The sequence below is a fragment of the Salmo salar genome, chromosome 01 (genome assembly GCF_965601325.2).
Source record: "Salmo salar chromosome 01, fSalSal1, whole genome shotgun sequence".
Classification (NCBI taxonomy): Eukaryota; Metazoa; Chordata; class Actinopteri; order Salmoniformes; family Salmonidae; genus Salmo; species Salmo salar.
The window spans coordinates 45,610,633-45,628,533 of record NC_138291.1 but is presented as its reverse complement, the minus strand read 5'-3'; the positions used below and the strand labels follow the sequence as shown (position 1 = coordinate 45,628,533).

Here is a 17,901-nt window from a genome sequence, read left to right as displayed (position 1 = left end):
ACCATGGGACCACGCAGCTGTCATACTGCTCAGGAAGGAGACGCGTTCTGTCTCCTAGAGATTAATGTACATTGGTGCGTAAAGTGCAAATCAATCCCAGAACAACAGCTTGTGAAGATGCTGGAGGAAACGGTACAAAAGTATCTATATCCACAGTAAAACGAGTCCTATATTGACAAAACCTGAAAGGCCGCTCAGCAAGGAAGAAGCCACTGCTCCTAAACCGCTATAAAAAAAACAGACTACAGTTTGCAACTGCACATGGGGTCAAAGATCATACTTTTGGGAGAAATATCCTCTGGTCTGATGAAACAAAAATAGAACTGTTTGGCCATAATGACCATTGTGTTTGGTGGAAAAAGGGGGAGGCTTGCAAGCCGAAGAACCCCATCCCAACCGTGAAGCACGGGGGTGTCAGCATCATATTGTGGGGGTGCTTTGCTGCAGGAGGGACTGGTGCACTTCACAAAATAGATGGCATCATGAGGATGGAAAATTATGTGGATATATTGAAGCAACATCTCAAGACATCTGTCAGGAAGTTAAAGCTTGGTCACAAATGGGTCTTCCAAATGGACAATGACCCCAAGCATACTTCCAAAGTTGTGGCAAAATGGCTTAAGGACAACTAAGTCAAGGTATTGGAGTGGCCATCACAAAGCCCTGACCTCAATCCTATAGAAAACTTGTGGGCAGAACTGAAAACGTGTGTGCGAGCAAGGAAGCCTACAAACCTGACTTAGTTACACCAGCTCTGTCAGGAGGAATGGGCCAAAATTCACCCAACTTATTGTGGGAAGCTTGTGGAAGGCTACCCGAAACGTTTGACCCAAGTTAAACAATTTAAAGGCAATGCTACTAAATACTAATTGAGTGTATGCAAACTTCTGACCCACTGGGAATGTGATGAAAGAAATAAAAGCTGAAATAAATCATTCTCTCTACTCTTATTCTGACATTTCACATTCTTAAAATAAAGTGGTGATCCTAACTGACCTAAAACAGGGAATTTTTTCTAGGATTAAATGTCAGGAATTGTGGAAAACTGAGTTTAAATGTATTTGGCTAAGGTGTATGTAAACTTCCGACTTCAACTGTACTTGCTCTCTGCAAAATCATTGCTAGAAGGAATAAAGGAAAAGGTACTGCAGAACAGAACCGCAGTTTTTACGTAATTTGTTTAAGTTAATACATTTACTGATTGTTCTGCTTCTGTTCCATTCCCCAGACCTCCGTGTGCAGGAAGCCTCAGACGTCAACTGACCGCCACAGCCAATCCCTTGATGACGTGCGTCTCTACCAGAAGGGCTGTCTCCATTGGGCGGAGCTATGCCAGGACACCGCCCACAGCTACACCTTCGGCTGCGCCCAGGAGCTGAGCGACAGCAGCGGTTACCAGGGCAACCTGGCCGAGCAGTGCGCTGGTATCCGCTGTGACCAGCTTGACTGCTTCCCCATCAAGAGGACCAGCAAGTACTTTTCCCTGGACCTGACCAGCGAAGAGGTCCCAGAGTTCGTGGTGTGATGGCCGAACGGGGGAGACGGGGATGAGGAGGAATGGATGAGGCAGAAAGGGTGACCTCCAGACCCCTGCTCCCCTGCCTCCACATCTCAGAATTTGAGGTGCCTCAGGAAACTGAATGGGACGAGAGAAGAGGGTTGGCGGTTTGGAGAGGTTGTCTATCTGTTGCCCTAACCTGTGTCAGTCATAACCTGTGTCAGCCATAACCTGTCAGCTATCACCTGTCAGCACCAGACTTGGGAAGAGTCAGATGGACTGTAAAAGCACTACATCCGCCAGTCAACATAACCATGTAACCACCTGCGACGACATACATAAAACACTACAGAGACAAATAACTGACAGTGAAAGCCCTTTGAGGTATTTTTTTTGTTGCCAAAACGGCAATAAAAAAAAAAAAAGGATCAACCTTTGCTGGGTTTCAAGAAAACCTGTCTGCAACTTTTAATTGGACCGATGCTGGTTGGGAATGGAGTGTAAAAGGAAAAGTAAGGGAATGTCGAAATATCTCACCATCACTTTTTTATTCAAACAACCTCTGACTGTCTGCATTTCCAGAGCATGTACTCTCTCCAGATGTTTTCTGGATCTGAATCTTGTGCTTGCAAAGAGAAATAATACTTCAGTCTCACAGAAAACAAAAACAAACGTTCTGATGTTAACACACCAGCGTGTGCTTACTTCGACTTTACTAATGCAGTGCAAACAAACAAAAACACACACAGCCGACATATCAAAAATATTCTGCCATGGAGACTAGATCTCACTCTCCTTTCCCTACAGAAAGAAGGGAACTCTCATTGATAGTCAAGCTAGATGTGCTGTGAACCAAAGACAAGTTACACTAAACACGAAAAGAAAAGCCACATGGCTCCAAGTCCTCATGTCCATATTATAATTATTTTAGTGTGCAACCAACCAACCAATGAAATGATACAGCCTCCTGAATCCATGACAGGAATCTAGAGGTTGATCCAGAGGAGGGAATTTGGATTGGTCTCAGAATATTTTAGAACAAGGAACGCTAATGACGTCCTTGTTCTCATGTGTCTCCCTTCCATCCCTCTGTCTCTAGTATGAAGTATTTATGATGTGACATAATCTGGGAGCCCAGAACCAAATCCAGCGTGCGCTAGTCTGTCACGAGATTAGAAGTGACGCGCCACCGCTCCTCTCTTTACAAGGAAGTGCAATGTGTCAACAGTTCCCCTGTGTAGTTGTGTCCTAGTGTAGTGGCTAGACTGATATAATGAACACACCCAATGTGCCTTCATCACTTATGCAGGTCCTGAACCACAACCATGCCTTGACAATCAATCACAGCTTCCCGCTAAGCATCGCAACACGCCCATATGAGTCACAGAGATCAGTTTTAAGTCATAAGGTCAATTTTAAGCTCGTCATCTGTAACTTTATTCTTGGTCAGCAGTACATTGGTATTTAAAGGCCCAGTGCAGTCAAAAAAACGTGATTTTTCTGTGTTTTTCTATACATTGCCACACTATGATGATTGAACAATACTGTGAAAATTATGATAATGCCCTTTTAGTGTAAGCTGTTTGAAAAGAATGCCTGATATTTTAGCCTGTTTTGGTGGGATGGAGTTTTAGCCCGCCTGGTGACATCACCAGGTAAATGAGTTAATAGACCAATAAGAAAGAGTTCCAAACCTCTGCCAATAACAGTTAGTTTTCCCCTCCCCACTCAAAACACTCCCAGACAGTCTTAGCAAAGTTACTGTTATTCGCTAAGAAGCTATTTTTGTTTCTTTTTCACCATTTTTACTGAAAACAGTAAGCTACTTAATTGTTACCTAGAAATGATTTGATATTGAGATAAAAAAAATGGCTGCATTGGACCTTTAATCATTGACTTCAGAGTTTAAACATCGTTATTCAAACTGTTTTAGCAGATTAACCAATAATCAATGAAGGGGATTACCCTAATGTCATCTACCATCCCTAGCCTAGCTTTATGTTAAACGTGTCAGACTCATTTAAATTTGCGGTAGTTCGGTTCCTGTCATGTGAAATGTAGCCCAGATGACGTCATGGGCTGGTTCAAGACTTCCTGACTACATCATTGGCTGTGCCAGGTCTGATGCTTGGGGCAGGATGAGTTTCTACATGCCCTCACCTGTCTGTCTGTGTACAGAGCCGAGGAAAGCTTAGATGTAATCCACACACACACACACACACACACACACACACACACACACACACACACACACACACACACACACACACACAAAATGGAGCTGGGTTGGTTTTAGGCCAGCTATGAAACTGACATTTGACATTGACTTTGTTCTTTCTATATGTTTTTTTTTTTTTTTTTTTTTTCTCACTTGGCTGTCTTTGTTAGTCCTTAAAACTGTCTTTTGTTTGTTTTGTCTCGATAATTATTTTAAATTGGAACTTGTTACATTTGTTTCTTTTCATTTTATAATTTTAGCTGATTGGAAGTAGAAAGTGTAATATTTTTTGTATGGAGTGTTTTAGAACAGTGAGATTTGTTGTATATGTTGAAAAGGTATTCTTTGTGTGCAGTTGGTGTGTGTCAGTATTATAAGAAAAGTACACTCACAGGAGAATTTATTAGGTACACCCATCTAATACCGGGTCAGACCCCCCCCCCCCCCCCCCCCCTTTGCCTCCAGAACAGCCCAAATACTTTGGGTGTCGGAAACATTCCACAGGGATGTTGGTCCTCGCAATGGCATCACACCATTGCTGCAGATTGGATGGTGGTACATTTATGCTGCAAACAGCCCGTTCCAACTCATCCGTGACAAGGATCGACGAGTGTGCGTTCCGAGATGCCGGTCTGCACACCGCTGTTGTACTGCGGCATTATTTATCTGTTTGTGGCCCGCCTGTTAGCTTGCACGATTCTTGCCATTCTCCTTTGACCTCCGTCATCAACGAGCTGTTTTCGCCCACAGGACTTCCGCTGACTGGATGTACACCGCTGACAGTGGTGTACCTAATAAACTGTCTGAGGAGTGTATGTGACAGTGTTCCAACCCTGTGACACCAAATTCACTTATATTCAATATTGGGCCCCTTTTTACGCAGGAATAGTCGTAATTTCAACTTACAGTAGTTGAAGAACGTTGATACCTATTCATTTTTTGCTTTGCTCAGTTAATTGGCCAAGAGCCAAGGTGGTGAAACCCAACATTACACAAATATAAAGTTTCTTACTATTAACTCTCCAAACTGTACCTACTCAATGTAAATTGAAACTAGCGTTTGTCTTCCAAATTTGTCTTGCATTCAGTACTTTTGCATTTCTACCCCAGTCAGTAAACCTTATTGAGAAGACCGTTTCAGTGACCTCATTTTATGTGTAGTAATAGTACATTAGGCATGTACAGTTGTATTCCAAACCTCATTCACATGGTTTAATATCTCTAGAGTAATGAACAAAACAAATTACTACTTCATTATGTACTTGGAATTCAAAACTACTGTGTGCCTCAGTTAAGCAATAATTTGTTAGTGTGGATCAACATTCTAGCTGAGCTTTTCCGTTGCTGCTCCAGAGAGCTTTATTCTAGAACATTCTAGAGCCCTCTAAAAGAACCTAGAACCTTTAGAATGTTTCAGAAGCAGCTCTGCTGTGGTACAGTGGAGAGACCTGACATTTTCACTTCTCTTCACAGCTGGTCTCATCAGCTGGACACGTTGGCCTAGAATACTGAGCATGGCATCTTGGCCTAGAACAACAGTGCTAAGCATCTTGGCCTAGAAACACAGATCGGGCCAAGGCAGCAAGAAATGTGTAATAATTAATACACTTATGAATTTGATATCGTGTGATTTCAAAGCAAAAATTAATGCTGTAACAGTTTATTTCCAACAAGATGTTACTTATTATTTCTACTCATTAATAATGGATGTCTGAGAAACAAAAAGAATGTTGTACACATGTTGAAATGAATCTTATTGGTGATATATTAACCCAGTGTGTGTCCAGGTACATAGCCATAAAAACAGAACCACAACCTGAAAACTTTTGCATTCGGATAAACTCTCTACTTTGGTGACTTAGGCTACAGTGCATATCATAAGTATTCAGCCCCCATGGATTTCTTCTCAATTTATTGTTGTCAATGATCTACACAAAATACTCATGTACATTTTAATTAACAGAAAATAGGACACACATATACGCTGAGTGTACAAAACACCTTCCTAATATTGAGTTTCACCCTCTTTTTTCCACTTCAGAACAGCCTCAATTTGTTTGGCATGGACTCTACAAGGTGTCAAAAGCGTTCCACAGGGATGCTGGACCATGTTGACTCCAATGCTTCCCATAGTTGTGTCAAGTTGGCTGGATGTCCTTTGGGTGGTGGACCATTCTTGATACACATGGGGAACTGTTGTGTGAAAAACTCAGCAGCGTTGCAGTTCATGATGACACATTCAAACCAGTGCGCCTGGCACCTATTACAATACCCCATTCAAAGGCTCTTTTGTCTTTCCCATTCAGCCTCTGAATTGTTCACATTCACAATCCATGACTCAGTTGTCTCAAATCATTCTTTAACCTGTCTCCTCTCCTTCATCTACACTGATTGAGGTGGATTTACCAAGCAACGTCAATAAGGGATCATAGCTTTCAACTGGTCAGTGTGTCTTGATTAGATAAATCTGTAACCCCCCCCGAGTCAATACTTGTTAGAAACACCTTTGGCAGCGATTGCAGCTGTGAGACTTTCTGGGTAAGTCTCTTAGACCTTTGCACACCTGGATTGTGCAATATTTTCCCATTATTCTTTCAAACTTCTTCAAGCTCTGTCAAGTTGGTTGTTGATCATTGCTAGACAGCCATTTTCAAGTCTTGTCATTAGCTTTTCAAGAAGGTTTAAGTCAAAACTGTAACTAGGCCACTCAGGAACATCTCCTTGGTAAGTAACTGCAGTGTAGATTTGGCCTTGTGTTTTAGGTTATTGTCCTGCTGAAAGATGAATTTGTCTCCCAGTGTCTGGTGGAAAGAAGACTGAACCAGGTTCTCCTCTAGGATTTTGCCTGTGGTTAGCTCCATTCTGTTTATTTTTATCCTGGAAAAACTCCCTAATCCTTGCCGATGACAAGCATTCCCATAACATGATGCAGCCACCACCATGCTTGAAAATATGGAGCATAGTACTTGGCGATGTGTTGCGTTGAATTTGCCCCAAACATAAAACTTATTCAGGACAAAAAGTTCATTCCTTTGGCACATTTTTTGTAGTATGAATTGTTTAGAGCCTTTTCATTTAGGGTAGTATTGTGGAGTAACTACAATGTTGTTGATCTAGCTTCAGTTTTCTCCCATCACAGCCTTTAAACGTTGTTACTTTTTTTAAATGACCTCATGGTGAAATCCCTGAGCGGTTTCCTTCCTCTGCTGGCAACTCCGTTAGGAAGGACACCTGTGTCTTGGGTGTATTGATACACCATCTAAAGCTTAATTAATAACTTTACCATGCTCAAAGGGATATTCTCTGTCTGCTTTTTACCCATCTACCAATCTGTGTCATTCTTTGTGAGTCATTGGAAAAGCCCCCTTGTCTTTGTGTTTGAATCTGTGCTTGAAATACACTACTCGACTGAGAGACCTTACACATAATTGTGTGTGTTTGTGGCGTAGTGATAAAAATGTACCAACACATCACAATTATATCCAGTTCAATCCCACTTTGTTAACTCGACAAAATGTGAAAAAAATCCAAGGGGGGGGGGGGGGGAATGCTTATGATATGCACTGTATATACACGGCCATACTGACACTGAGTAAGTGTCTGTATGTCTGCACTAAGTATCCATAGTCCTTTCTGTGAAAGGATCTCCCTTCAGGAAAAACATTTTTTGGGGTCAAACCCTGTAGTAGTGAAAATGTTTTGTTAATATGAAGTCTGGTGCGTGCCGCCTTGGTAATAATACCCATAACAATATTCAATAAAAAGGTACATTTATTTGCCAAAATCAAGCTGTCCTGTCCTCTCTGATGTTTGGTGAATCTTGTGGAAGCCATTATTATATAACGGACAGAGCAATAAAAACATCAGACAGTCAAACACACTGGCCCTGTTTGAATACTTTAGACATTGTACTTAATTTCGTCCTGATACCCATTCTGATAGCAGCTATTTCAACAATGGACCTACTTGCAATGACTATGATTTTCCCGGGTTGTTTTCCCCTACTTCATTAACTTGGTTGAATGCAATGACTGTAAGTTGCTCTGGATAAGAGTGTCTGCTAAATGACTAAAATGGAAACCAACTGTTAGATCAGTGAATACTTTAACCCTTCCTTAAATTATTCACTGATCTAACAGTTGGTTTATCAAAGCAAAGCTATGTAGTAGAGTCACCTGTCCAAATAATGTTAGATCGTTAATTACTTTAAGTTGGGTATTTTAAAGGATTCAAACTGAGTCCTCTGCGCTCCGATCGACATTCTGAGAACACTGGGAAAAGCCAAGATGCTTTGTACATGAAGACATGCTGCCCTCTGCTGCCCACAGAGAACATCTTACCTCGTCATACCCTAGTTAGCCACCAGGTGACAATGTTGGCTGTGTTCCTATAACACTAAGCCAGAGCGGTGCGGTCTGTAGAAGGGTCGAATGGAGATGAGGGATCATGAAGCAACATCATCACACACACACACACACACACATTGCACATAGACGTGACATGCCTGTCTCTCTCTAGCCCCTCCCTATGTGCTCCGGGTCCAAGGATATAAGTCATAGTTGTTACTTCTATGACTTTAGTATAGCATGTGTATATGACGGAATTGTGTATACATATGTGAGTGTACGAGAGTGATTGGCTTTTCTGTACAGTATACTATTTACTTGAGTGTGATAGAAAGTTATATTGGTTTCTTATAGCTATAAGCATGTGTATATGAGGGAACTGTGTATAGTACACTTTCTGCGTAAGAATATATGAGTAATTGTTCCCAATTGTTGAGTTTTGCTCTACACTACAGTACTTCAGTGGGATGGAGAGTTGTGTTGTGCTTTGGATGAGAGTTTCTCGTGGAGAGAGATGCTGTGTGTGGGTGGATAGGTTAAAGAGAACATTAATAACATTGTACACAATAGGGACACCCCCCCCTCTCTCTCCCTCTCGCTCTACCTCTCTCCTCTCTCAGTAAGATGGTTGGAACATCATAACCCTCCATTCAACATCATCTTCAACCTCATCTCCCAATCTTTTGTATATTCACTATTGTATCCGACAAATTCCGTCGTGAATTGTAATAACTGTCAATTCAAGAAGCCAATCTTTCCATGGAAAAACACAGAGGAGTGGAGAGAGCAGATGTGGTTTCAAATCTACAGGAAACATGGACATCTAAGCTCCTCCCCCAGCCTATGACGTCAATAGGGTCCCTCTCTCTCTCTCTTCACCCCTCCTCATCCTTCGCTCCCCCCTTTCCCCCCAGCTACACAGCTGTACAGGAAATCAGTCATCCACCATCCACCACTGTCGCCATGGCAACACAGACGGGGAAATCAATTTTTATCAGCCTCTCTCCTTTTCTCGCTCTCTTTCGCTCTCTCCCCCTGTCTCGATTACTTTCTCCCTCTCTTCTTTTCTCAGTCTTTTGTCTCACCAAATAATATGTAATTCATACTAAACATGCATATATTTTTTATGTTATTACGTGAAGCAGGATGCTTCCGAAATTCAGCACAAGGGCTGCTGGCAGATCATTAGAGACGTGTGTGTGTGTGTGTGTGTGTGTGTGTGTGTGTGTGTGTGTGTGTGTGTGTGTGTGTGTGTGTGTGTGTGTGTGTGGCGTGTGTGCGTGTGCGTGTGTGCGTGCGTGCACGAACACGAGCGTGTGTGCGCGTGTGTGTCTGTGTGTTTAGGTGACAGTAGTGTCTCCAGTCCAACCGTGCTGACTGACCTCTCATTAATTCCACGGGGCATCAGGGCAGGACCGTTCTCCCCGGCCGTGCCCTAGACAACAGCTGCTGCTGGAGCCAGATGATGGTCACGAAGCAGAATTGAAATCCCCCAACACCCTCTCTACCCCCTCTCTGATGCCAACCAAACCAACCCCGCCCCATGGCTTGTTGCCCACACACTCACACTCTTCATCGGGAGACCCATTCAAGCATACATCCTCTTATTATCTCGTAGAATTCAGATAGCGTTTTTTTTCTGTCAAAGCTTCTTCTTATTTTAGTTTTTTTTATGTTTCAGGGATGTCTGTTTCTGCTGCTTGTCTCTCCTCTCACTCCTCTGCCATAAACTAGCCTACCACCCCATACCAACTTATAATTGTAGTATCCTAATAATTATGAAAATAAAACAGAAGCCTGTAGTATATCTGGGAAGGAGGAACTGTTTCTGCTCCTCTTCTCCCCTCTCCCTCCTCTGTCACAAACTCTAGCCTACCCTCACTATACCAATGTATAATTGTAGTAGCCATGTCTGGGAGAGAGTGTCCCTATCCGAGGGATTAGTAATCCAGTGCTTATTAAACTAGCTCATTAACTAAAACAGCCTCAGTGACACCCGAAAATAAGGTTCAGAGATGATCCCATGAGCCGATAATAAAACATGATAATCAGATTACAAATCAACAAATCTCACGCTTTATCTTGTTGTATTCCGTGGCGGGTGGAGGTTGTGGCCTATAACTTTGATGTCTCTCTCTGGGGTTGTGTCTCATATGACGCCCTATTTCTCTCCGTTTGGCATTTTTTTAAGGAGTGCACAACATGGAGAATAGGCATAGGATGCCATTTGGGACGCAACCTGGCTTTAAACAATCCCTCTTCCAGAGCAACCACTACTGAGTGAATTACACACCACCTCGCCAGGTCTGGGGTCGGTTCCATTTCAATTCAGTTGATTCTGATTCTGATTCCAGTTTCTGTCACTGAAAAGCATTGAGGAAAATATTCAGCTTATTGACTGAATCAAAATGGAATCAACTCCAACCTTGCTAGCTACCAAAAATACTCTCTGGTCTCCCCTAGTACTCCTGTCTTTTCTGCTGCCGGAACAGCAATATTTTAATAATGCATATGCAAATATGTAATAAGAATACACACATTTAGGCTAAATAAAATGTGTCCGATAAATATATAAAAATAATAGCCTACACTTTAAGAAAAATCTCTCTCTCTCTCTTTCTGTGTCCCCCCCATCCAATATGTTTTAATGGCATGAATGACAAAGTCAATGATGCCAAAGTGAAGTGATACACACAACAATTATGAAGATTATGTTGTCGCTGTTGTTTTTGTAATTTTATTTGTATCACTTCACTTTGGCAACATTGACCTTGTCATTCATTCAGTAGTGGTGCCTCCCAAACTAGGGTCTGTAGTGATGTCTCTGGCACTGAGATGCAGTGCTTAGACCACTGCACCACTCGGGAGTCCCAACTACATCTGCCTGTAGTTATTGAACTCAACCTATATCAAGCCAACTCACGTTCTATGAAAAATGACCTATAATTACTTCCAATATGACTGACATTTTTTCCTTTCAAAAAATGTTTTTCCTCATCCTCCTCTAGACCTCTGGTTGGCCAGCTCATCCTCCTCATGACATCATACTATATTAGGAAATAGCAAGCATTTTAAAATGGTCTGCCACATGTGGCAAAGAAAACAGGAGCTGACTCCTCTATTCCAGCATTATTTCAATTTTAACATCTCAACATTATCAAATCACCTATGCTTAGTCTAATACAGTGACAACTAAAATACACCAAAACGATTTAGTCCAATCAACGTAAGCAAAATATGATGTGGCTGTCCATGGTTCTGATTTCTGTGTGTGTGTGTGTGTGTGTGTGTGTGTGTGTGTGTGTGTGTGTGTGTGTGTGTGTGTGTGTGTGTGTGTGTGTGTGTGTGTGTGTGTGTGTGTGTGTGTGTGTGTGTGTGTGTGTGTGTGTGTGTGTGTGTGTGTGTGTGTGTGTGTGTGTGCGTGTGTGCGTGCGCAAGTAGAAAAACATGCTGACTCTCCCTACTTGTAGAGAAACGCCAATGCCGTCCTCCTTGACGAAACAGTCTATCACTCTGTCATACTCTTGTTTTTTTTGTTGTCCTAGGCTACCTGGCTAAAATGCTTGCTCGCTAGCCTAACTTCCAATCATGGGCAACGTGAGCTAGTTAACATTAGCCTTCTACATCTAGCTACATATTGAACTTCCATCCTCTCAGGCCAGGGGCACAACAATGTACAAATTAATGATTGGATCAGAATCGCCGTTATAATCATTGGCCATAATGAAGAATTAAGTAAAACAACAAGTCCAAATCGCTATCTCCATCCATGGCTAATTTAGGGAAGGGCTAATTTTAGCTAGCTAGACAGTGGAGGAAAACAACACAACAAGATGAAACAATTCAAGTGTTTCTGTCAATGACATATGCTCTCAATGGGATTTGATAGGAGTGACACCAAATCCAAGCTTGCTTCCCTTAACCACGACCATTCACAGTAGAGTTCGCTCAGTTTAGATCAACGCTGATTGTAAAATGTTTTGTACTTTTTTTGTCAAGGGAGGCCAGATGTTCGCTGGCTTCCCTTGCCTTCAATGCTACGGCAGCAACAATGTCATACTTGTTTGGACCAGACAGCGTCAGAAAGATGGCCTACACGTAGAGAGACAGATGGGCGCTGTTATGCTCGCTCAGATGTTTTCTCTTGTGAGATACATTCAGCCTCTTGAATTGAAGGAAAATTATGAAACACAGTAGCCTGGCTTCCCTTGGCAGCCATGAATACACGCCACTGCATTCATGTCATTAAAACAAATGGATTATAGAAATATCACATTTACATAAGTATTCAAACCCCTAAGTTAATACTTTCTAGAAACACATTTGGCAGCGATTACAGCTGTCTTTATAGGTAAGTCTCTAAGAGCTTTCCACACCTGGATTGTGCAACATTTGCCAATTATTATTTTCAAAAGTCTTCAAGCTCTGTCAAATTGGTTGCTAATCATTGCTTGACAACCATTTTCAGGTCTTGCCATGGATTTTCATGTAGATTTAAGTCAAAACTGTAACTCGGCCACTCATGAGCATTCACTGTCTTCTTGGTAAGCAACTCCAGTGTAGATTTGGCCTTGTGTTTTAGGTTATTGTCCTGCTGAAAGGTGAATTCATCTCCCAGTGTCTGGTGTAAAGCAGACTGAAACAGAGTTTCCTCTAGGATTTTGCTTGTGCTTAGCTCCATTTCATTTATTTTTTATCCTGAAAAACTCCCCAGTCCTTAACGATTACAAGCATCTCCATAACATCATGCAGCCACCACTATACTTGAAAAAATGGAGAGTGGTTGTATTGAATTTGCTCAGAACATAACTTTTTGTCCTGAATACAAAGTGTTAATTGTTTTGCCACATTTTTTTTGTGTAATTATTTTAGTGCCTTGTTGCAAACAGGATGCATGTTTTGGATTATTTTTTCTTCTGTACAGGCTTCCTTCTTTTCATTCTGTCAATTAGGTTAGGAATGCGGATTAACAAAAATGTTGTTGATCCAATATCAGTTTTATCCTATCACAGCCATTAAACTCTGTTTTAATTTGGCCCCAAGGTGAAATCCCTGAGCGGTTTCCTTCCTCTCCGGCGACTGAGTTAGGAAGGACAGCTGTATCTTTGTAGTGAGTTACACCATCCAAAGTGTAATTAATGCTCAAAGAGATATGTCATGTCTCCTTTATTTTTACCAATTGGTGCCCTTCTATGGGAGAAATTGGAAAACCTCTCTGGTCTTTGTGGTTGAATTGCACTGCTCGACTGAGGGACCTTACAGATAATTATATTTACATTTTAGTAATTTAGCAGACACTCTTATCCAGAGCGACTTACAGTAGTCAATGCATACATTTAATATATATATTTTTTTGTACTGGCCCCCCGTGGGAATCAAACCCACAACCCTGGCGTTGCAAACACCATGCTCTACCAATTGAGCCACAGGGAAGACTGAGTTACACCATATGTGTGGGGTACAGAGATGAGGTAGTCATTAAAAAAATAATGTTAAACACCATTATTGCATACAGAGTCCCTGCAACTTATTATGTGACTTGTTAAGAAAATTTTTAATTGTGAACTTATTTAGGTTTGCAATAACAAAAGGTTTGTGTTTTATATATTATGGATGCCCATTAGCTGCTGCCAAGGCAAAATTAAGGCAGTTATACATTTTAAAAACATTACAATACATTCATAACAGATTTAACAACATATTAAGTGTGTGCCTTCAGGCCTCTACTCTACTACCACATCTACCTCTGTATTTTGATCTGTTTTTTAAATCTAATTTTACTGCTGGCATGAGTTACTTGAGTTACTTGATGTGGAATAGAGTTCCATGTAGTCATGGCTCTATGTAGTACTGTGCGCCTCCCATAGTCTGTTCTGGACTTGGGGACTGTGAAGAGACCTCTGTTGGCATGTCTTGTGGGGTATGCATGGGTGTCCGAGCTGTGTGCCAGTAGTTCAAACAGACAGCTCGGTGCATTCAACATGTCAATACCTCTCACAAATACAAGTAGTGATGTAGTAGTCAACCTCTCCTCCAGCTTGAGCCAGGAAAGATTGACATGCATATTATTAACGTTATCTCTCTGTGCACATCCAAGGGCCAGCCGTGCTGCCCTGTTCTGAGCCAATTGCAATTTTCCTAAGTGGCACCTGACCACACGACTGAACAGTAGTACAGGTGCGACAAAACTAGGGACTTTAGGACCTGCCTTGTTGATAGTGCTGTTAAGAATGCAGATCAGCACTTCATTATAGACAGACTTCACCCTATCCCAGCTAATGTTGTAACAATATGTTTTGATCATGACAGTTTTACAATCCAGGGTTTCTCCAAGTAGTTTAGTCTCCTCAACTTGCTCAATTTCCACATTATTCATTACAAGATTTAGTTGAGGTTTGGGGTTTAGAGAATGATTGGTCCCAAATAAAATGCTTTTAGTTTTTGAAATATTTAGGACTAACTTATTCCTTGCCACCCAATCTGAAACTAACTTCAGCTCTTTGTTAAGTGTTGCTGTCATTTCAGTCGCTGTGGTAGCTGATGTGTATAGTGCTTTACTCAAAGCCAGTGGCATATCGTTAGAAAGATTGGAAAAAGTAAGGGGCCTAGACAGTTGCCCTGGGGAATTCCTGATTCTTTGATTCTGTGTTCTGTTAGACAGGTAACTCTTTATCCACAATATATAAAAGGAGTGGCAATATCGTCTGCTATTATCCTCAGTAATTTTCCATCCAAGTTGGCAGACCCCAGTGGCTTGTCATTGTTGATAGACAATAATATTTTTTTTCGCCTCTTCCACACTTACTTTACGGAATTCAAAATTACAATGCTTGTCTTTCATCATTTGGTCAGATATACAGATATACAGCGTTTGTTGCTGGCATGTCATGCTTTAAGTTTGCTAATCTTGCCAATGAACAAAATCATTAAAGTAGTTGGCAATATCAGTGACTTTTGTGATGAATGACCCATCTGATTCAATGAATGATGGAGCGGAGTTTACCTTTTTGCCCAACATTTCATTTTGAATGCTTATTGACTCAAGACATTTCAGCTTTTCATTTTTAATAATATTAAAATTAAAATTAAAAAAGGTAAATTTAATCAATTATAAATTCAGGCTGTAAAACAACAGAATGTGTAAAAAGTCAAGGGGTGTGAATAATTTCTGAAGGCACTGTATATATACAAGTAACTGCCAAAATAATGGAAACACTTGAGTTATTGAGGGATACAAAGACTATTGAAAGCAGGTGCTTCCACACAGGTGTGGTTCCTGAGTTAATTAGGCAATTAACATCCCATCATCCTTAGGGTCATGTACTGTAAAGAATCTGGGCAGGCCATTATTTTGGACATTATTTTGGCTACCATGCTATGGACCCAGGATGACAATGCCCTCATCCACATGAAAACGATGTAATCCATATGCCATGGTTGTCTCAGTCACCAGATTTGAACCCAATTGGACACTGATGGGAGATTCTGGAGCAGTGCCTGAGACAGCGTGTTCAACAACCATCAAACAAAACACAAAATTATGGAATTTCTTGTGGAAGACTGGTGTCGTATCCCTCCAATAGAGTTCTAGACACTTGTAGAATCTATGTCAAGGTGCATTGAAGCTGTTCTGGCTCGTGGTGGCTCAACGCCCTTTAAAACCTCTTCAGCGTCTGATCCCGTTAGCGGGATCAAAATCCAGCGAAAAATCATATCGCCAATTAGCATTAAAAAAATTAATATATATATATTTTTTTATTAATATTATTTTTGTTTGTTTTATAGATACACCTCTCCTGAATCGACCCACGTCGTCCGATTTCAAAAAGGTTTTACAGGAAAAGCAAATCATTAGATTATGTTAGATGAGTCCATCGTAAAAAGCAGCAACATAGCCATTTTCCGACCAACCACTTGCATCACAAATAACCAAAAAACAGCTAAATGCAGCACTAACCTTTTACAAACTTCATCAGATGACACACCTAGGACATCATGTTACACAATGCATGCATTCTTTTGTTCAATAAAGGTCATATTTATATATAAAAACAGCATTTTACATCGGCGTCTGATGTTGACTAACTATTTTCCCCTCAAATGCGTCCCGGGAAACAATGCTACAATTCCCTAAATTACTATTCGAAAACGATTTTTTAAATTTATATTGTCAATCTAACATTTATAGATGAATATCTCTTGAGAACACCTGTCATACCAGATTTTAAATGAACTTTACTGGGTAATCACACTTTGCGATAAAAGGAGATGCGATACTCAGAAAATGAGCTAATATACCGAGCTCGGCGCCATCTTGGAAGAATCGCATGTCACATCTCATCTTGTATAATATTGTCAATAATCGCCTACCTTTAGTTGTCTTCATCAGAAAGCACTTCCAGGAATCCCAGGTCCACAACAGATGTATTTTCGGTCGAAAAAGTCCATCATTTATGTTCCATTAGCTTTCTGTTGTTAGCGCGTCTGAATGCTGTATCCAAATACTCTGCCGGGCGCGGCACAGCCGTTTCGAAATAAAACATTTTTTTCCCATTTAGGTTCGTTCAAACATGTCAAACGTTGTAAAACATTAATCTTCAGGGCCTGTAACACCTAGAGAGCCAATAAGATTCGACGGGGACGGTTGCAGAGTGTTTTGAAACATTTCCAAAGGTGGGGGTAGACAGCGCCGCCGGCGTCATAATGGTGATGGCCCATCCCCTGTGACCAATTTCCAATGCGTCTCATTCACTGAGTTTCGACTGTATAAGGCTCAAACCACTGTGAAAAGACTGGCGACATCTAGTGGAAGCAATAGGAAGTGCTCATTGAACCATTGTTAACGGTGTGATTAATAGGGAAAGATGAGAAGTCGAGTCCACAATTCAGAATTCCACTTCCTGTTTCAATCGGTCTCGGGGTTTTGACTGCCATATGAGTTCTGTTATACTCACAGACACCATTCAAACAGTTTTAGAAACTTTAGGGTGTTTTCTATCCATATATAATAAGTATATGCACGTCCTAGCTTCTGAGTTTGATTAGTAGGCCGTTGAAAATGGGAACACATTTCTTTCAAAATGCGCTGTGGCGCCCCCTATCCTAGGGTATCCTCAAGAGGATAAAGACACTTTATGTTAGTGTTTCCTTTAATTTGGCAGTTACCTTCGCTTTCTATTTCTCCTAGCCCACAGTGAGGTCATCCTCACTGGCCAACCATGTTTTTTGATGCCGTCCGGTTTCAATTGCCAGGCTATGATCACTAGTTCTGCATTTGGTCAAGGTTTTTATTTTTTGGGGATCTTTTAAACGGGTTAAGTATTCAGCTAAAGTGAAGTCTCTTTCCAATGTTTGGTAGTATTCCATCATTCTCTGACCTTCAACTTCACGCAGCCAATAGTTGATCTATGCGTTCATATTGTTCACCTCCAGCTGTAAATTTTGTCCTTGGGGTCAGATCACTTGTGTTAATTTTAATCTTGTGTTTTGGGGCTAGTTTTGTTAAGGGGTCACTCTCTGGGCAGTCGCTTGTCCATTAATGCTCTGTGCTTGTATGACCATTCGTCAGATTGGGCTAGGTGCACCCATCATTCGCATGCCCCTTTTTCAGTGGGCAGTAAAAGAGGAAGTCTTCCTAGTTCTGCTCTGCATGCGTGGTTGGTTGAATTTCTGTTTACATGTAGGATGGTTTTGGCCCATGTATTTTGCAGTTTTTCTGTGGGTGTTTTGCCCCATGATGTGTATTTTGACTGTAATATGCGCCCCATATTTCACTGCCATAAAGGAGGATTGGTTGGATTATGGAGTAAAACATTTGTAGCTATATTTTTATAGGTGGG

At 41.2% G+C, this 17,901-nt stretch overlaps 1 protein-coding gene across 2 annotated transcripts in view; it reads left to right on the top strand.

Moving 5' to 3' along the window:
* Nucleotides 1-4,846, top strand: part of LOC106603225 (FERM domain-containing protein 6) — an 83,486-nt gene extending 78,640 nt beyond the window's left edge. For both annotated transcript variants that reach the window (XM_014196585.3, XM_082974851.1), the window contains one exon: nucleotides 1,229-4,846. In XM_014196585.3, coding sequence (XP_014052060.1) covers nucleotides 1,229-1,525 — 297 coding nt within the window. In that variant the 3' untranslated portion in view covers nucleotides 1,526-4,846. The remainder of the gene's footprint in view (nucleotides 1-1,228) is intronic.
* The last annotated feature ends 13,055 nt before the right edge of the window (nucleotides 4,847-17,901 follow it).